This window comes from Anolis carolinensis, chromosome 3, assembly GCF_035594765.1.
Source record: "Anolis carolinensis isolate JA03-04 chromosome 3, rAnoCar3.1.pri, whole genome shotgun sequence".
In the NCBI taxonomy this organism is placed as follows: domain Eukaryota; kingdom Metazoa; phylum Chordata; class Lepidosauria; order Squamata; family Dactyloidae; genus Anolis; species Anolis carolinensis.
The window spans coordinates 36941241-36962901 of NC_085843.1; the positions used below are offsets into that span (position 1 = coordinate 36941241).

The 21661-nt window shown below is 42.5% G+C and overlaps 1 protein-coding gene across 1 annotated transcript in view; it reads left to right on the forward strand.

The window, feature by feature from the left end:
• igsf11 (immunoglobulin superfamily member 11) overlaps nucleotides 1–11897 on the forward strand; it is a 267251-nt gene extending 255354 nt beyond the window's left edge. The window contains exons 4-7 of the mRNA XM_008107885.3: nucleotides 1286–1441; nucleotides 6544–6666; nucleotides 8081–8231; nucleotides 9123–11897. Coding sequence (XP_008106092.1) covers nucleotides 1286–1441; nucleotides 6544–6666; nucleotides 8081–8231; nucleotides 9123–9561 — 869 coding nt within the window. The 3' untranslated portion in view covers nucleotides 9562–11897. The remainder of the gene's footprint in view (nucleotides 1–1285; nucleotides 1442–6543; nucleotides 6667–8080; nucleotides 8232–9122) is intronic.
• Nucleotides 11898–21661: the final 9764 nt, after the last annotated feature.

Here is a 21661-nt window from a genome sequence, read left to right on the forward strand (position 1 = left end):
CAAAAATTATTTTTTCAATTTTTCAATTTTATACTTATTTATGCAATGCTTTTCATACAAAATAAATGAATAAATCCCATAATCTCCAATAGTCATGTAGGCTTTGGGATTCTTGGAGCTGTACTCCAAAAATGAACTTTCCAAGCACTAATCTTTCCTCATCTCACCACTGTGGAGAAACTACCAGAATCTGGAACCTCAGCCCCAGAGGCTCATTACATTGCAAATTGTGGTAGTACTACTTGTGGAGCAATACCAAAGTGGAAAACTGTTATATAGGCTGAGTATCCCTTATCAGGAATTCCGAAACCTTCCCATATTTAAAATTATCCGCATTGATGTCTGAGATAGTGACACTTTACTTTCTGATGGTTCAATGTACAAAACTTTGTTTCATACACATTAAGTAAAATACTGTGTATAAAATTAACTTCAGGCTATCTGTATAAGGCAGTGTTTCACAGTTTGGGGTCCCCAGATGTTTTTGGCCTTCCAACTTCCAGAAATCCTAACAGCTGGTAAACTGACCAGGATTTCTGGGAGTTGTAAGCCAAAAACATCTGGGGATCCCAGGTTGAGAACTACTGGTATAACATGTCTATGAAACATAAATGGATTTTACATTTAGACCTAGGTCCCATTTTTAAGATATTTCATTGTGTATACGAAAGCATTCCACGTAACACCACCCTTCACCCCCTCCCCCCGCCAAAGAAAAGAAATACTGCTGATCCCAAGCATTTTGGATTAGGGTTACTTAACCTGTACAAAGAAAATGAGGTAGTGCTCCCATATAATCCATCTTTATCACTTCCCTAACCATTGTTATATTTGTGCTACCAACAATATTCCTACTTTCCCCACTACTGAAACTACATAGGGAATAATATTAAACTTTCCAACCTCATCCAGATAACAGAATTTGGCTGGAAGCAAAAGAGTTTTAATGATTTCTTTATTGTGTTAGCCGGTGGGGAGCTGCAGATGTTGTTCTTCCCTGTAGAGGACCCTAATCGAAAATGGCCACAATTAAGCCAGCCATCATGACAAAGCTTGCATATTATCTACAAAAGCCTTAGCAGGTGACCTCGCCTGTTGCTTTCTGAATTGTCTTAAGCCATCTGTATCTTTCCCCTTCTCAGCCTTTTTACTTATAAAGAAAAAAATATATATCAGTGCCTTGTGGTCTACAGTCCAAAGGAATGTGGAAGGCAATTACAGCTGCACAATTCTTAGCCACAACTCATAACTTGTTTTTCCCTTTGCTGTCTGTTCTTATTTGTAGTTCCTCCTTCTGCCCCAGTCTGCAGAATTCAGGGCTCTTTAAATATTGGCAGCGATATCACACTAACATGCAATTCAGAAGAAGGCATTCCTCGGCCAACCTACTATTGGGAAAAATTGGACAGTGCTCCCAAGCTGCCTCCAACAGCCACACAAGGTGAGCAGAACATGTTTTCCCTGGTCATTTTCATTTTCAGCTTTTTTCTTGTCCCATTGGCACTGATGTGATGTTACATCATATGTGGTGTGTTCTAAACTGCAGTTGTGCAACATGGGATACAATCACCAAGTCCAAGGAGGTCATGGAGAGGAAGGAGGAAAACATTTAAAGTTATTATCGTAATAGCTTACCTTAAATATCTGAACAAACTGTGATTGAATGTGAAGGAGTAATCCTTTCACCCATGTAGATCACCATTTTGTGGCTTTTAAATTTTGAATATGTTTTAATGATTTTTTAACTGAAATTTTTAATACTGTGTTGTCAAAGGCTTTCATGGCCGGGATCACAGGGTTGTTGTATGTTTTCTGGGCTGTACGGCCATGTTCCAGAAGTATTCTCTCCTGACGTTTCGCCTACATCTATGGCAGGCATCCTCAGAGGTTGTGGGTCTATTCCCATCCCAATTTGCACTTCCAAGAATTTGCAGCACTTTATCAGTCACCTCGTGTTTACAATATTTATATGGTGCACCTTACCCAGTCTACTTTTACAATCTCTCCGTTTTAATCCATGTTTTTATTAGTTCTTGTTTTTTATTGGCTAATGTTTAATTTTTTTTAATTGTGCATGTTTTTGTCTATTGCTGTGTTTTATACTGCTTCTGTTTTTATTCGGGCTTGGCCCCATGTAAGCCGCCCTGAGTCCCCTTTGGGGAGATAGAGGCGGGGTATAAAAATAAAGTTATTATTATTATTATTATTATTATTATTATTATTATTATTATTGTTGTGAGGATGCCTGCCATAGATGTGGGCAAAACATCAGGAGAGAATACTTCTGGAACACGGCCATACAGCCCGGAAAACATACAACAATTTTAATACTTTATATTTAATTATGTTTTTTATTGTTTGCATTTTTGTATATTTTAAATTGCATGCCAATGTTTTTATATTAAGCCGCTTTGAATCTCTTTCGGGAAAGATAAAGCAGGGTATAAATAAAAAAATAAAATTATAATAATATTCCACATCATTATTATTGTGTTTGAAGCTCTTATTGCCAGTTTCTGCCTGGTAGCCAGCCATGTAGTGCTGATTCATTATATACTTTGCTTGGGAAATCTTCAGAGTGTCTTACCAACTTGTCAGAGCGTATATTTCACTGGTTTTGAGAAGCACAAACAGCAGGTAACAAAGAAGTGTTCCAAAACAAGCAAAACACTAGAGCTCCAGAGAGATCATCAAAAAAGTGTTGACAGGACAGTGAATAATATTGTCAGAAACATTGGGAATCCAAAACAACAGACATCTACAGGCAATGCAATACAACAGAATATCACAACTGATAAGGCCACATGCAAGTCCATGACAATTATATAGATATTCCAAACACCAAATAAATGAATGGAAACCATAAATCATGTCAGCAGTATCAAATATAGTGTCAGCTTCTATTGTGAAATTCAGTATTCAGTTCTAGGTCTGTTCATCAATATTGAATCTGCTGCTGTTTTAGAAATGCATAAATCAGCACATCCCTGGGCTTTATCCCCTCCCACACCGCCATCCCCCCTTTTTGTGTGTGTCATGTCTTAATTAGAATGTAAAGCCTGAGGGCAGGGGACTGTTTTGTTGTTCTTTTTACTTGTAAAATGCCATGTACAGTGATGGAAATAAATAATTAAAATAACAACAAGTGTTATCTGGCTACCTATATCCATACAAGTGTTGCACAAGGTTTGTTCTACTGCCCATACTTGGTTGTTGCTGTGAATTGCATATTGGCTGTTCGATACTTTGCTAAAATAATTTATAGTTTCAATTTCTTTATTTTTTGTTTGTAATATCTATGTAGTTGCCCTTTGTGGCCTCATAAGTCACAATACTCTATTATATTGCACTGCCTGTAGGATTCTGCTGTTTTGTATCCACTATGTTTCTTATAATATTCAACACTATTCAATTCACTCTATTCAGTAGTGTTAAAAGTTTTTTTGATTATCTGTTTGGAGCTTTCTTCTCTCTAGTTTTCCATTGGATGTGTACAGGCAATCCCTGAGTTACAAACATCTGACTTACAAATGACTCATAGTTAAGAACAGAGGCAAGACAACAGGAAGTGAGGGAGAAATCTACCCGTCGGAAGGGAAATTCACTCCTGGAAGAGTTATCATGGGGAAAAGGTGTTTCTACTGAAGCTTGTTTCCAAAACAAGCTAAACTTTTCAAAACCCATTTCTCACAGGAACGGAAAGGTGTTGTCGAAGGCTTTCATGGCCAGGATCACAGGGATATTGTGCGTTTTCCGGGCAGTATGGTCATGTTCCAGAAGTATTCTCTCCTGACGTTTCGCCCACATCTATGGCAGGCATCCTCAGAGGTTGTGAAAGTTACTTCTGAACAAAGACACAGACTGCAAAACAAACACCACATTGCTTCCCCATGCTATCCAAAGCATACTTGAAATGTACCTATTCTGACTTACATACAAAATCAGCTTAAGAACAAACCTACAGAACCTATCTTGTTAGTAACTCTGGGACTGCCTGTATTGCCTTTTGAGAACCCAGGGTAAACTCGAGCCCATAAGGATGTGGCAGAAGAGGACTTCGTGGATGCATAATGAGCATATAAAGCCAGAAAAAAAACCCTGAGGAAAATATTAGGTAGCTTTCATGAAGACATTAGAGCCTAGAGTGCTGGGTGCCCTCTAGTGGATTTTCTAATTATAAAATGATTGAAAATCATTATTAAGCACACTTTAGTATAGTGGTGGCCATGTTTCCAGAAAAATTTGTCAGAAGTAAAATCAAAAGCACGAGATGTTGCCATTGCAGTAGAATGCAAAAGATTCCTGTACCATATTGTAATTTGGTCTAAAGCAAACAGTCTTGGATCAGGTAGCTCTTCTGTCTAGATCAGTGGTTCTAAGCCTGGGGTCCCCAGATGTTTTTTGGCCTACAACTACAGCCAGTTTACCAGTTGTTATGATTTCTGGGAGTTGAAGGCAAAAAACATCTGGGAACTCCAGGTAGAGAACCACTGGTCTAGATGAAATAAGCGCATGCACAACTTTGACTCTGTGCCATAATTATAATAATAATAATAATAACTTTATTTTTATACCCTGCCCCATCTCCCCGAAGGGACTCGGGGCGGCTTACATGGGGCCTTGCCCGATAAAACAATCAAATATCAAAACACAGCAATAAAACAGTTATCCAATAAAAACATCAATTACAGTAAAAACAATCGTTAAAATCAACATAAAACATACAATATTAACACTGGAGACTAATTCATAGAACCCAGGCAACGTGCAACATGGGCCGAAATGGGGAAGGTAATTTCACAGTTAAAATGGACAAAGTGCAATATAGCATTGGCAACACCTCAAGAATGGGGCTATTATAAAATGGGCAGATCGATCAGTCCAACACCAGATTAAGTATCAAAGGCCTTTTGAAAGAGCCAGGTTTTTAAGCTCCTATGGAAGGAGAGGAGGGTGGGGGCCTGCCTGATCTCTCTAGGGAGCGAGTTCCAAAGCCGGGGGGCCACGACAGAGAAGGCCCTCTCTCTCGTCCCCACCAACCGCGACTGCGAGGGTGGTGGGAGCGAGAGGAGGGCCTCCCCCGACGAGCGAAGAGAACGTGCGGGTTCGTAGGGGGAGATGCGGTCTCTAAGGTAGGTGGGTCCCAAACCGTTTAGGGTTGGCCTCCCAGACTTGCCAGACTTGTGGTGTAGAATTGGCTTGCCAGACTGTGGTGTAGTTGAGCCAACATGTCAATCATCCATCTCAGTTTTCGAGTTGATTAATCATTAGTATTGCTATTGCCTGACTAGTAGAATTGATTAAAAGTTGATTATTTTAAAAGTATATGGAGTAAATTTGAGCACACAGATGAAACAGTGATATAATTGCTGTAAAATGACCATGTTGTGATTTTTCAGTTTGACCTTACATTGTACTGTGTGTAGGTTTCTCGTGCTGGTACTGGTGCTGCTAAAATGCTAGTTTCTGCTGAAAAAATAGGACTTGAGAAATCATATAGTGAAATAGCTATGTGATCCGAGTCCTGTGTTGTCCAAAGTCAACTTTCATTCATTCATTCATTCACTCTTCTGGTCCTACATTCTAGGTTCCCAGCAGTTTTGACCATCATTTAATTTCTGGTTGCATTTGGCTTGCTGGTGTAACTCTCTGGGAAGTATAGGTACCCTGGAATACTGTGTCTAGTTCTGGACACAATAATTCAAGAAGGATATTGGCAACTAGAATATGTCCTGGGAAGGCTTCCAAAAGATGTGGAAGCCAAGCCCTATGAGGAGCTGTTTAGAGAGCTGAGAGAAGAGAGAGTTAAGAGGGAACATGATGACCTTGTTTGAATCTTTAAAGCAGTATCACATTGAGGAAAGAGCAAGCTTGTTTTCTGCTGCCCCAATTCAACAACCAAATCAAATTGTAGGATAAGAGATTCCAGCTGACTATTAGGAAATAACTTTCCGATGGTAAGTGCTATATGACAGTGGAATACACTGTCTTGGAATATGGTACCCCCCTTTCTGCAGATTTTAAAGCAGAGGCCGGATAACCCTCTATCATAAGTCATCCAGTCCAACCTCACATGGCAGGGGGTTAGACTTGATGACTTTTTCTAATTCTTTTCCAATTGTATGATTTTATTCATTTATCCCACAGTTGTCCACCCTTGTCTTAAATCCATTGAGGAATTGCCACTTATACCAAAAAGGCTGAGTAATTGATATTTGTGCTCTAGGCCCTTGTTAGGTTGACAGTTAAATTTCTGGTGACCTTTGCTAGGTTTCTTGCTTTGTTCACTTAGTCCTAAGCTTTCACATACATAAAAATAATAATCTTTAAAAAGAAAATGTCCGGTTTAAGCTGCTTAAACCCTAAGCTTATCAGTGTCTGATGCTTTCATCTGAAGGTTATTTTCTAATTTATCTTTTAAGAGTCTTGCAATAGAATTTACCATTTCCTGGATTTGCCCTTTCAGGGTTCTTGTAGAAATGATTATATTTTCTTCCAACTGGAACTTATTTAATTTAGATTTTTCTTCTTCTTTCCACTTAGACCAAGTTCAGGGTACAGTTGTCCTGCGCAATATTAGCACTGTGTCTTCCGGACGTTACCAGTGTGTGGCTTCTAATGTCATTGGAAGCAGCACCTGCTCCCTTGAAGTTCAAGTGATTGCACGTAAGTCATTTAGAGTGAACAACTTGATGTTGGCTGTTTCATATAGTTTAGTCAAATTAATGGTCTGTTAAGTGTCAACACAGAAATTGGATGTAAAAAGCATAGTTTAATGCCATTCAAGTTTAATGGCTTCATAGGAAACCAGTTTATTCAGCACTCAAATATGGGAGAATGAGGTAATTGTTTCTGATGTCCCAGTGTCTATTCAATTGTAAGAGATGAGCTCTAATCAGTCTTCACTGTAGTAGAATCTGGAAGCCCTAGATAACTCATTGACAGGTACGCTTGTTTCACCATTAATGGAATCGTTGTGACTTGAGGTTTTAGCAAGTAGGGGAAATAGAATGTTCTGTTATACAGGGAGCATTCTGCCCAAAATTAGGAAAAGTAATTTTTGATGGCAGTTTCCAAAATCCCCTCAGCATAGATTCTGAGAATTGTCAACCAATTCCATATGTTTACCCAACTGACTTGAATGATAGTTAAAATCAGTTAGATATTGTAACCCTTGAATGGCAAACAAAGTTGATTGCTCACCAGGTATAACAAAAATGAGATGAACCTTTTGATTTTACTACAAAGGGCTCTGAAAAATGGAATTTTGGACCAACTGCTTTGCACCTGGTATTGGGAGCATCCTACAGTTAATTAGATATCCTTAGTGCAGTGATGGCTCTTTTTCCCCTTTGTGTATCAAACACGTGAAGCTGAATTATGTATTACAGGGGTAATCCATGTGTCCATCTCTCCATATCATTTTTATTTCTTAAAATCATCTGTGGTATGTTTTGGATCCTGGCTAGATCAGGTGTTGTCCTTCCAAAATCCCTATGCTGTGACCCCAGTCCAAATCACCCCTCTGGAGCTTTTATCAGCCACAGGGAAGGGGATGTGCAGGTCTTGGTTGTGCTTACATGCCTTTTATTTGTAGTTAATGAGATGGTGTGTTGGATAAAGGATCAGGTTGCAGCAAGGAGGGAAAGAAATAGGTGCCTTCTCCTGCACCATGACTTCCACCCAGATATTAAAGTACTGCTACATGGAAAGAAGGGAGAAGTACACAAATATATTCCAGTCCCAGCTCCCATACTGGGAATGTCCTAAGCATCCCTAGACTATGTTGTCATTCTTGGAACTTCTAGCACAGGGGCAGTGATCCCTTATGTACCTGAGATCTCTGGCTCATTTTGGAAAAGGCTAGAACTTTGCTACAGCCCAGAGGCCCTGAATCCTTTCTGGAAAATGGTTCTCTCTTAGCTGTTTCCTGAGGTCCTAGGAATGGGCCAATGGAGTAATTGTAGATCACACATGAAATGACAAGCTGTGAAATAGCACCATTCTCTCCTGGTGCTGAAAGTCTTTGAACTTGCCTGAGAAAAGTAATATTATGTATTATGTATTACGTTTCATGTAGCTCACCCCCGGAGCATTGGCCTGATTGCTGGAGCTGCTGCTGCAGGGGCAGTTGTGCTCATTATCTGCATTGTCTTGGTGCCTGTGACACTCTTTTACTGGAAGAACAAACACAAGGAAGAAGAAGAAGAGGAGATTCCCAACGAGATAAGGTTTGGCCTTGGGGAAGCCCCTTTTCTGCTCCTTTCTTTCAAATGAAGTCATCACAGCTCAGGTTACTGAAGGAGGATGATAGATTTCATAATGATTCCTAGATGAACAAGGAATGTTCTTGAATTCCTTTCTAAAATGGTTCATTCTTAGATTTTTGGCAGAGATGTGGCAAGCCTTTCCATAGTTAAGATGCACCATAGATAGGTGAATGGATGTTTGGATGGATAGCTAGATAGACTAATTGATAAGACTTATCTCTAGGTGTTATCAGCAATGACACAATCATTGTCAGTGCAACCGGTGGATTCCATGTTAGTAGGGAAGTGGATCGACATTAGGTTTTAGTAAGAACTCTAATGGAACTATTCAGTTAGATCTGTTTAGGGGATAGAGTTCAACACCTTGGATAGCATTAGTCAGACTATTCAGTGACCCACTGACATAAAAACCACATGTTGCCACTTACCACCAATCCTGTTTATTCAAAAATTGATCCTTAATCGAAGCACGTTTTGTGGGGACGAAGAGAATCCCCTTCTTCCATAGTGGGAAAATAAGACCAAAAGAATTCCAGGAATGTTGGACCAACAATGGCAATTTCTGCTGTGCTTTATAAGTCTTTATTGTGTTCTTTTATCTCTCAGCTTTGACAAAATGATGCTGAGATATCGGCACAAAAAATGGAAATGTAAGGTTTATGATTGTGATGTCAAAGTGGTGATATCTTAGGGTATGTTGTCTTTGCTTTCTCTGCTTATATTTCCAACAAAACATGGGAAACTTTGGGTTTTTTAAATCATGGGAATGGGAATTTTGTTCCTCTTAAGAGGGACAAAATGTGCTAAGAATGTTTTCGTAATAATCCTCATAATAAATTCCTCTCTCTTTAGGGAGGACGATCTTCCACCGAAATGCTCTTCTACAAAAGCATTCCATGGTGATGCTTCCTCATCAGAGAATGACACTCTCACTTCATCCAACACCTATAACAGTCGGTATTGGAATGATCCCAAAGCAAACCATGCAACAGACTCCTTTACTCGCCTCAACAATGATGCACGCCAATCCTTTTCCCGCTCTGGAAGCACCAACACCCGTCCTGTCTATGCCAATGGAGGCCACCCAGCTCCCCCTCCACCCAAGACATTGGTGGTAACAACCAATACAGCCCCTTCTCCTCAGGAGATGGCCAGGAGCAATGGCTCAGTGAGCCGGAAACCAAGACCCCAGCACACACGCTCCTATGCAGTAAGCCAGGCAACGCTAGAGAGGATAGGTGCTGTGCCTGTCATGGTGCCAGCACAAAGTCGAGCTGGCTCTTTGGTGTAGGGAGCAGACATGGTTCTAAGGCAAATGAGAACCTGTTGCACTGAGTGGGTGTGAAGACCTGGACAAAACAAGAGACCCTGCTCTTCCTCCCTGCAGTGTTGAGTTGAAGGAGAAGAACAAGTCTCTCCTCTGTGCTCTCCCTCACCCCATCAACTAAATCTCAATGGTGTGACAGTCCCTCCCTTGCTTCCCTACCCTCATGATCTCAGGGGGCTCCTCAGCTGTGGCTGTATGTGCCAAGGCCAACAGAGGGCCACACAAGGTGTCATGGGAGATGATACCATACTTGGTTTCTAAGCTCTACCTACCATGGAATTGGTGGTGGTGTCGCCACAAGGACAGCCATTGCAGTGGAAGTTTGAAAAGCCCAACGTCTGATGGATGGGCTGTGAAAAGGGAGAGCTCAGCAGCCTATAGGTGATGAAAAAACCAGCTTGGCTGAGAAGGAATGATGAAATCACGCAAGATGTTGGCTCAAAGAAGACAGAGAGAAAATCATGAGCCAGGCTCAGGGCAGGTGGGTGGGATTGGGTTAGGAATTGGCTTGAGGGTTATGTTTTCTTCTGTAATTCTTTTTTTCCATCCCTCTCTCCTGTTCTCCTACTTTCCCCATTCCCATACTGAATGTTCTCCCCTTGCACTGGCTTTTTCAGATGCTTCTAACACCTCTTTGCCACTTCCATGGAAACTGTTGCCCTCTCCCCCACAAGCATTTCTCCCTGACATGCTGCTTGGTGCCAGAATGTGCTTCTGCTGTTTGCTATTGTGGGAATGAGGAGGAGTTTGGGGAGGGAGAGGTGCTGGGAATGGGGTGGTGGGGTTGGAAAGCTGAAGCCTCCATTTGCTTCCAAGAGCTGCTATGTGTTTTCTGGATGTGTTGCTTAACCTTTGTCAAAGAGCTTGACTTCCAAGCTTTGGCATTTGCATGACAGAGTCCCCCTATAAGGCTGTTTGGGGCTGGCCTGCATGGTCAGGCTGATGGTTGAACATTCATGCATTTGAGGCATCAAATTTAACCTTCCCTTCTTTGGGTGTTTTGGATGATTGTAACAGTACTGGGGAAGGGAACGAGAGAGAGCAAGAAAGCAAGGAGAAGCAAAAGGATGGCTCAGGGCTATGGTGGCAACTCCCCCCCCCCCCCCACCGTGTGACCAGTGCTGGGAGACACCCTGTGGGGACAGGCTAGCAAGAGGCTCTGTTGCCCCCTTCTTTGTCTCACTTGCCTACATGGCTTCACAGGTTTTACTCTTGCAATTTCAATAGCCTTAACTCAAATCTGAGGATTTAGAAAAAACAGAATTTAAAAAACACCACCACCAAGGGTCTTTTATGCCCAAGTGGGAACTTGGAGCAATGGGGGGTCATTTCCTAATACCTCGAGGAGGCAGAGCCAAGGGGCACCTCGCTGAGTCCCACTCTCTATACTTGCCTCATTTGTAATGCTGACACACTGAACTCCTTAAAGGGAAACACTCCCTTGGAAGCTCCTAACAGGATTTCCTTCTCTGCACTGACAAAACCCGTCCTTGCGATCTAACCCCAGCACTATGAAAGGGGGCGACTTGTTTCACAGCCATGCCCTCTACCTTCTGAAATGCACTGGTAATGGGGTTCCTAGAAATCGACTTGTATTGCTCTTCCGCATCCACTCTGCCTTGCCCTGACTTTCTTCTTCACTTACACACACATACATACATGGCCACAGAGAGGCTATTAAAAAGAGTTCTCTGCCCATGCTGTGCACTTTCTATGCCCTCTTTTGCTACCACGGCAGAGAGAGACATTTAGGTTGCACTGGGGTTGAGGCTTAGCTGAAATTCTGTGCCTTCTTTGCTTTAAAACAAACGAACAACACTCTCTTTCCCACCCCTCCCTGCTGATCCACTCCCTCTACAGAAACACACACCACAAACACAACTTGTTTAATCGACTTTTGAGCACACCAGGCAGACAGATGGCTGCCGTATTTATACACCTTTCCCAGGGAGCAGTTTCTCTCTCTCCTCATGTGCTCACTGCCATTTGGTTTTTTGTTTGTTTATTTGTTTTTTCCCTTTATTTACTTGGAGGTTGGGGTGGGAAGAGTGGCTTTTAAGAAACATCATGCAAAAATAGGGGAACAAAACACGCCCTCTCTGTCTCTCTCTCTCTCTGCTTTTCTAACAAAGAGAAATGTAAGAGACATTTCCAACAAATGCTGCTTACAGCAGCTTGCACTCCAGTGCTCAGAAAGCTCTTTCTGGTTCTACTGTTCATGAGACTGTTCGCTCTCCTCTTTGTTCTTTCTAATTGTCTAAAAAAATTCAATAAAACTTTTATTCATATAAAATGGGAAATAGTTGTCTTATGTATTTTTCGTTGCTTCCTCCTCTTCCTCCATCAAAAGGGCCAAATTAAATTTCAGTGAGATTCTAAGGTGAATATTTTCCAGTGGTAAGTGTGGCCAAAACCAAAAAGGTGGGATTAATAATTCATGCATATTTTTGCTTAAAACTCCTATTGCCTACATAGGGTGCTTCTACACACTAGAATTGATCCAATGTGACACCTCTTTAACTACCTGAAAGAGCCATTAGACAAATCCATTAGATCAGTAGTTCTCAACCTGGGGTCCCCAGATGTTTTTTGCCTTCAGCTCCCAGAAATCCTAGCAGCTGGTAAATGGCCTGGAATTTCTGGGAGTGGAAGACCAAAAACACCAGGGGACCCCAGGTTGAGAACCACTGCTTTAGACAAAAGAAGACAATGGGTGGATGGACAAATAGTATGACCTTGCATATGATAATGTTTGTGTTCCTCAAATGAGAGCCTTCACTAAACTTCCATGACTACAGTTTGGGAATTTTACCCTCTTGAAAAATAATTTCAAGAATCCTTATCCTGTGGCCAAGTTGGTTAGAGATCCCGAGAGTTGTAGTCTTAAACATAAATTTTCTAAATCCTGATCAGGTCTTTCTTCTGAAGCTTGAACTTTCAACTCCTAAAGAGTAATTTTATTTGTGTAGACTCCAGACAGTCAGGGGCATATGAGAGGATTCAAGGGTTGGACATCTAGTCTCTTCCAAGAGGGGTCCATTGGGGTTCCTTACTGAGGCCCTCATCTCACTTCTAGAACTGCAAATGAATATAAGTTCGCTTCTAAACATTGTTCTGAATCTGACCATTATCATTTAACTTTTATGGTTTTACTTTCTTTCAGGATAAAATACCCCACCATTTGATTGAATGATCTTCAAGATTGCTTTGAACAGATTAAAACAATGCAAAGTAATTATAAACAAGTCAAGTCAGCACAGCAGAGCAATACCTGCATAATATACTGTGCAACTGTCTTCTGTTAAAAGGTTGAGCAAACAACCATTACACAATGAATGGTGCTTAAAAGAGAGCAAAGCGGGTGACTATGACATGATCTGACATGTGAATTATTAAACTCAATAACTAGCATTATGGCAGTGTCTTACCCCTATGATGTTCCCTTATGGAAGCAGTTAGAAAAGCATATCGGTGGGTGAGATGATGATGATATTGATAGGTGATCCTTTCCTGCTCTTGAAATCCCAAGACAGCATTGGCGATAATGTTTCTTACGATTGCATCAAAGTGATCATAGTAGTCTGAAATAATAAAATAAATATTAAAACAATTAAATTTTTTTTAAAAAGTCACCTCAGCCTGACAAGGACTTTGGTCTAGTTCCATTCCTATACATCATTAACAACTGCTAATAAAAAACAACATTGGAAAGAAGAGAGCCCAGAGATGGAATCCTGTTGGTGACCTATGCATGCATAGCTGGGTTGTGCATGTATACAGATTTTAAGGATATTGTGCAACCAGGTATCCTGCACCCCCTTGAACAGTGTTTCCCTGCTCCATCCCTACAGGTATTTACTGGCTGGAGAGGAGTGATGAGAGCCATTTAGTGTTGGGGAAGGACACGGGGTACCTGGGCAGTGTCTGCAGTGTATTTGAGGGAAATCTGGGAGGGCAATAACTGCAGTTTCTCTTATATCAGATGTGCAGCTGCATGCTGTCTAGGCATCCCACATCCTCCACAAGCTACTAAATGGCCATGGGAATGTGATCTGCTCTTGGAGGCTGCCCCCTGCATGGACCAAAATCTGCAGGTAGAACATATGGATGCAGGATCTCACTCCAAATATTTCATGAATTGCATGTTCTAGCTTTTTGTGTGTTTCCTAAAAATTCCTTTTGCACATTTGTACATTAAAAAGAAAATTAATTCTACAGTGGGGAATCTTTTCTCGTTCTTTTTGTTGCTAAAGTTAATTGAATAGAAGACTAGATATTTCAGAATACTTCTTCTGCCTGCTTCCTAGACAGATTACAGAATCAATCTCATCTTTTTTCTCTTGCATGTTTAGCAAAGGATTTCTATTAGCTACTCCAAGCTTGTACCCCTTTATATGTTGAACTTCAGTTGCTGTCATCCACTGAATGGGTCTGATGGGAGTTGAAATCCTTCAATATTTTCCATTGCTTAAATTTTCTTATTTTCCCCCAATTTGAAACCTATTGAAAGGAGAGCATTCCAATAATCAGTTCTAAGGAGCAGTCATTTTCCAAACAGGACGTTTAGAATTCTTGATAATCTTTCCCATAAATAATACAAATGGTGAAAGTGGTTCCAACTCCTGGACTCCCTTGCTCAATTGCACTTACCTTGAGACAGAAAGACGGAGATACAAATAGCTGGTTCACTATTAATGGATGGAACAGGAAGAATTGTAGGCAGGAGCCATATTTCCTCCAAGCTGTCTCTTGGAGGCACAGAGTTGTGGCAAACACTCTTAGAAGATAAATCATTTGGATAAGGAAAACTTGGGTGGTCCAAAGGCAAGTGGGAGAAAAAAGAAGGAAGGAAAGAGGAGTTTTTAAAAAGCTTAGGAAGATATATTTCAGAGCTTTTAGACATTCACAATGTGATTTGCACAGAAAGATTTATCAAGCATGGCAAAAGAAAATGTTGCAAGTTGCATGCACCATGATGAAGAATCTAAATACTTTAAAAAAGATTGCAATATTGTCACATATAAGACAGAAGAAAACCTATATTGTGGCACTTTCTTTCTCCCTCTGTATAACTCTTAAATCTGTATGCGTCATTATATACCATTTATTTGTTTTGAAAAAGGTGAACAGGTACATATAGCACAGAAGCATTTCTTCCTTTTCTCTTTCTGCCTTCAAATGACGTGTAAACTTGTAACTGACTGCTTGAAAAATTCGGTTCAGCAACTCATTTAACTTCTGAGGTTTTGTCAGGTGACAATTCACTTTCAAACATTTGATTGAAGAAGGGGGAGGCAAAGCCTGATTTCCTCACCAAAAAAAATAAGCTAAGATTCTTAGGAAGCTGAATTTAGTATCAAATATCATAGGCTATGTTTGCATGGAATTGCAGGGTTTTTTATTACTTCATATTGTCACAAGGATATGGTTTGGGCTATGGGATATGTCACAAGGGTATAGTCTTAGTTCAGATAAGTAATGTTTGCAAGCACTCATATTTTGGGCACTTTTATGTATATGATAATTCAATATTCCATAATAATAATAATAATAATAATAATAATAATAATAATAATAATAATAACAACAACAACAACAACAACAACAACAAAAACAACAACAACAATAAAACTTTATTTGTATTCCACCCTATCTCCCCAAGGGGACTTAGGGCGGATTCCAACATACAAACATTCAATGCCTCCATAAAACAAACAGATACTGACTTAAAATCCCAGAAAAACTCCACATATGAAAATCACATTAAGACCTATTTATTTATCTTTGTATAAAGGAATCTGATAACACAGGCTACATATTATTTTCCTACATGAAACCTTTAAAAGATGGGATTACATTTGTGAACAAAAATTCAACTCCATACCAGATTTCTTATAAAGATGATGACTTTTCCTCCCTGCTATAGTCAGCTTGAATTGGGAGTGAGGCATGGAGTGTGTTGTCCAATTTTTAATCTATCTTTGCAGAAGGGAAAAAATACAATAGCATCAAGGAGAGGAGATTAGTTGTGGTTAGTTCAGACGGCTCATAGAGGATTCTTCTAGCACTCAACATTGTCAGGGTCATCTTGTGGATTTTGTATTATTAAATCGTGGCTAAGAGGAGGGCAAGAGTGCTCTTTATGTCCACCTAGTATCCTGCTGCTTACTGCATATGGAGCAGTTGATATGGTGCAATCCAGGGAGTTCAAGCTGAAAGGGCAATGTGGAAAGAGAGGGGAATGAAAATAAAATTTTGATTTGTAGTTTGTTTCAATAATGTCTGGAGAAAAACTATAGTAGAGGCCAGTCTCACGTTAGTCAGCCTTATACCTTATATATCCTTTTTAGGCACTGCAGAGGTTTATATTATTTTCCACTCTTCACACCAATAATTGTCATCCCTCTGATTTGCAGTTTTACCATGATAGTCCCAGACCGCAGAGGACTGGAGAAGCATCTAGCTACATCCCATCGCCAAATACAGACTGATATCATCACCCTCTGAGACCTCAATGAATCTTGGTAGAAGATGTCATTGATATGTGCCCTGTGATGGGTAATAGATGGATCTTGCTCTTATCCACACCCTCCACACAGACACATATCAGGCATGAAATGGCTACAGCAGTACTACTGTGTTTTCCCAAAAATAAGGCATCCCCTGAAAATAAGACCTAGTAGAGGTCTTGGTGAATTGCCAAATATAAGACACCCCCCCCCCCCAAAGGTAAGACCTAGGAGGAGGGAGCCACTTGATTCCTCTCCTCCTTAATCATGACCACTTTCCCTTTACAAAGCTCCCAATTAGGGGCACAAAAGGGGCAAAGGGAAGCAGGAAAAGCTGTGCATAAAAGGAGGAGGAAGAGAAGGGGCGCGTTTTGCAAGAGCGTGCTTCTCTGTGCACAAAACGAGCAAGGAATGGGTGCAAGGAAAAGAGGGAGGAAAGGGTGCCCTGCTTGCTGCTGCTCCAACCAACCCGGGGCCTGATTACCTGCTCTTGGAGGCCCCTCTCCTTGTCCAGCTCCCTCTGCAGCCTCTCTGCCCAGGCTTCAGTGGCATCGGCTTGCTCCTGATCTTGTGGCACGTCACCTCCAAGGAACTCAGCCCCATCGGCATCAAGCAAGGAGGCAAGAAAGGAAGGAGGAGAAAAAGGCGAGGAAGGAAGCCACTGAAGCTTCCCTTGGCTTCCCTTTTTCTCTCCCTCTTTTGCACAAAGTTCTTAAAAGCTTTGCAAAAAAAATTGCAGCTCCCAATCCAGATTCTCCTTCTCCTCCTACTCCAGAAGCGGCTTGATCCGAATGAAGCTTCACCTTCTTTCCCTCCTTCTCCTTCCCCTTCCTTGGTGGTGGCGGCTCCCTCCTCCTCCGCTGAAGAAGGCGCATGTGGCGCGAAGGAGAAGGAGGGAAAGGCGCACACCTTTCCCTCCTCCGTGCCACATGCACCTTCCTCGGTGGTGGAGGAGGGAGCAAAATAAGATATTTCCTGAAAATAAGACCTAGCATGTCTTTGGGAGCAAAACTTGATATAAGACACTGTCTTTATTTTCGGGAAAACAGGGTATGTGTCTTACGGGTTGTGGGCACATAGTTGTAGCAGACTTCCACCTGCAGAACTCTTACACTGGGCAATGTTGGATCTCAGCCAGAATGAGATGCTACCTTACCTGAATATGTAAATACATATTGTTTTATTGTATTGTATTGATTTCTTATATTATTAAGGAAGATCACAGGAGCTTCATTGAATTGAATTGGTTATGCTAAGAAATTATCCAAAATTCCAATCTTTGCTTGGCATTAAAAAGCTAGCATCGAGCTGCAAGGAATCTTGGTGGTCATCTAGTCATGACCCTATGAATGCAGGATTTATGTTGCAGGATTTAACACAACATTGTTAAGATTTTGCTTATATACTAGAAGTTGGAAAAGGAGACACCACCTGAGTTTGGAAAGATTTGATTGTTATTTTGAGACAGATTAATAGACAGATAGCAGACCTATAGATTATCAAGCTATTCTGTTGGGACAAGTTGGGGCATTCAGGGTCTAGATCTCCAAGAATGCTCCAGTGAACAAAGCTGCTGGTTAGGATCTTCCCACCAATTCCTCAAACAATCTGTTTCACTGTTAAAAAGACTGGTCTAATGTTTGTGTGAAATCTACTCTTACCATATCATTGGTTAGTTGTAATCCTTTCCTCCAAAGAAACAGAGTACATATTACTGCCAGAACACTGGATAATAATAATAATACTAATACTAATAATAATAATAATAATAAATTTATTCTTACATCCTGCCCCATCTCCCCGAGGGGACTCGGGGCGGCTCACAACAATAATAAAAACAGTGACAAATTACACATTGTAAAATCAAACATGAAAAGCAGTCATACAATCAATACATACATCACATGTTAAAAACAAGGAGATAAAAGAGTTCTAGGCCGAAATAGAGGGCTTCTGTAGCTTCGTGGCAGAAGTACTCAGCAAGGTATCAATAATCATGGCAAAACACTCTTTAATTAAATTAAATGGGCAGACAAATCAACCCCAAAATTAGTCGTCGAAGGCCCTCTGGAAAAGCCAGGTTTTAAGGCTTTTTCGAAAGGCAAGGAGGGTGGGGGCCTGTCTAATCTCCCTCGGGAGTGAGTTCCAGAGGCGGGGGGCCACAGCGGAGAAGGCCCTCTCTCTCGTCCCCACCAGCCGCAACTGTGAAGGTGGTGGGAGCGAGAGGAGGGCCTCCCCCGAAAAGCGAAGAGATCGTGCAGGTTCATAGGGGGAGATGCGGTCTCTAAGGTAGGTGGGTCCCAAACCGTTTAGGGCTTTGTAGGTGATAACCTGCACCTTGAATTGGGCCCGGAAAACAAACGGCAGCCAATGGAGCTCCTTAAACAGAGGTGTGGAACGCGCCCTGTAGTTTGCTCCTGTTAGAAGCCTGGCTGCCGAGCACTGAACTAATTGCAATTTCCGGGCCGTCTTCAAAGGCAGCCCCACGTAGAGCGCATTGCAATAATCCAGTCTAGAGGTAACTAAGGCGTGGACCACCGTAGTCAGATCAGACTTCTCAAGGTATGGTCGCAGCTGACGCACAAGTTTTAATTGTGCAAAGGCCCTCCCGGCCACAGCCGACACCTGGGCCTCAAGGGTCAGCCCCGAATCCAGGAGGACCCCCAAGCTGCGGACCTGCGCCTTCAGGGGGAGTGCAACCCCGTCAAGCACAGGTTGCCACCCAATACCCCAATCAGACATACGACTAACTTGGAGGACCTCTGTCTTGTCAGGATTAAGTCTCAGCTTGTTCACCCTCATCCAGGCCAACACAGCGGCCAGGCACTGGTCCAGAATCCGAGGGGCTTCCTTGGATTTAGGTGGAAAAGAGTAGTAAAGTTGGGTGTCATCCGCGTAGAGATGGCACCTCACTCCAAAACTCCGGATGACCTCTCCCAGCGGTTTCATGTAGATGTTAAAAAGCATGGGGGACAAAATGGAACCTTGCGGGACCCCACAGGTCAAAGGCCAGGGGTCCGAGCAGGTGTCCCCCAGCTTCACCATCTGGGAACGCCCCTCCAGGAAGGACTGGAGCCACTGGAGTGCAGTACCCCCAAGGCCCATCCCAGAGAGCCGTCCCAGAAGGATACCATGGTCGATGGTATCGAAAGCCGCTGAGATGTCCAAGAGAACCAGCAGGGTCACACTCCCCCTGTCCAGTTCCCTGCGGAGGTCATCCACCAAGGCGACCAAAGCCGTCTCGGTACTGAACCCAGGCCTGTCACGACCCAGGCTGCAGAGCACCAATAACCATACACAGAGGCCAGAATCTATCTAATATCTTTATTAAGGAAATATATAAAGTTAATAAAAACAAGTATAGGAAATAGTCCAGAAGTAGACCTTTCAGGAAAGGTCAAAATTAGTCCAAAAAAGCAATGTCCAATATGAAATATTAAGGTCCAAAGTTGTAATCCAATAACCGAAGCACTCACTTGCCAAGCAAGTGAGGGGAGATGACAAGGTCCTTTAGTCCATGAACTTGAGCAAGGCTAGGAAATAACTTGATTCTTGGCACACAAAGCTTGATTCAAGGCAACAAGGAAACGAGGAGCAAGAACAAGATCCGTGGTAATTACTTGGCGAGGTCCGGAAAACAAGGCAAGATCCGGGGAGAAAACAAGGCTGAGAACGAAGGCTTGGAACAGGAACAAAGGCTTGAAAGCAGGAGTAGCTGTCCACACACGCTGCTCCGGTAGCTGACGAATTGACTCCGCAAGATTCCTTCGGGAGCAAGGAACCTAAATAGGCCTCGTTTTCCCACCAGAGAACACTTCTCTGGGGAATCAGAAACGAAAGTCAATCTCTGTGTCCAGATGTATGACTCCCTAAAATTTCTCATGGCAGCAGGCTTAATCATCTGAATGCTTTGCTGCAATTCTCAAGCTCCTGCGATTAGCTTGTTGCACTCCTTTTTGCTGGAGATAATAATTACGGCGCGAAAAAGGGGGAGAACTCGACTCAGGGCTTGTTTGGCAGATTTCTGGAAGACAAGCCTCCTGCAGGTGCAAAGGCTCAATTTCTGGCTGGGATAGTTCCTTTTCTGGCTGAAATGGTGGAAAACCCAAGTTTTCCTCTTCATCATTCACAACAGCACTAGGAACGGGACTACATGGCCCATGAGTCATCACAAGGCCTGAAGCCAGACTGTGATTGGTCCAGAAAATCCGTATCATCCAAGAATCCCTGTAGCTGCGAGGCAACCACCCGCTCCAAGACCTTGCCCAAAAATGGGAGGTTAGAGATTGGTCTGTAATTGCCTAGGTTGGTCGAATCCAGAGAGGCCTTCTTCAGGATAGGCCTAACCACAGCTTGCTTTAGGCTAGATGGAAATTTGCCCTGTGATAACGAAGCATTAATTATAGGCATAAACCAATCAACTAACTCGCCACTGGCCTGTTTTAAAAGCCAAGATGGGCAAGGATCCAGGGCACAGGTGGTCACCCTCACAGACCCGAGGATCTTGTCCACATCATCAGGGTGCACAAGCTGAAACGAATCCCACAAGATCGAACAGACAGATGCCTCGGTTACCTCACCTGGCAATGCTTCAAGGCCGGCATCCAAGTCAGAACGGATCTGAGCGACTTTGTCTGCAAAATGGTGAGCGAACTCGCTGCACCGAGTTGCCGAGAAGTCGGGTGGCCCCCTGCCCCCAGGAGGGTGGAGGAGCTCCCCAACAACCCGAAACAACTCCGAGGGTCTGTTATTTGCAGACGCGATGCGGGCAGTCGAGAAAGCCTTCCTGGCTGCTCACAACGCCATGGAATAGGACCTAATAGCGGCCTTCGACCGTGTTCGGTCAGAGCCGTCCTGAGTTTTCCGCCAGCGGCACTCTAGTCTCCTTCTCGCACGTTTCATCTCCGCCAGCTCCCCAGTAAACCAGGGGGCCGGGGTAACTCCATGCTGCGAGAGGGGACGTTCGGGGGCGATCGTGTCTATTGCCCTAGTCATCTCGCTGTTGTAGCGAGCGACCAAGGCATCGACAGAATCGTCAGCCTCCATGGCAGACAGAACCACAAGAGACGTCAGGAATCCCTCAGGATCCATTAGCCTCCTGGGGCGGACCATCTTAATCGGTCCACCACCCCTGCGGAGGTTTGAGGGCGCGGTGAGTCTTAGTGCGAAGTGCGAAGATGTTCCCATACATTCCATCAGTAATTCTTACTCAACTTTTATATCTGACTAAAATCACGTCAGGCTGGGCACTGACTTTCAAAAAAAATCTCTTCCTTTCTGTCTCTTGCTTTTTTCCTTGCTTGAGTCACACAAAGATCGTTGCTCTTTTTGGCAGATAAATTGGATAAATTCCATTTCCGATGCAGTGTTCCCAGCCTCAAGCAAAGGATTGCCACAGAAAAATCCATTGTCTGAATTGAAATTTTACCCACTCCTCTGCTCACATAATCCACTGCTTTATCAGTTGTTCAATGTAATTGAGGCCCTGGGTGTTACACCACTTGTGTGTGCTTGCAAGCATGCACATGTGCATTTTCTCAGTTAACTGTGAGGAA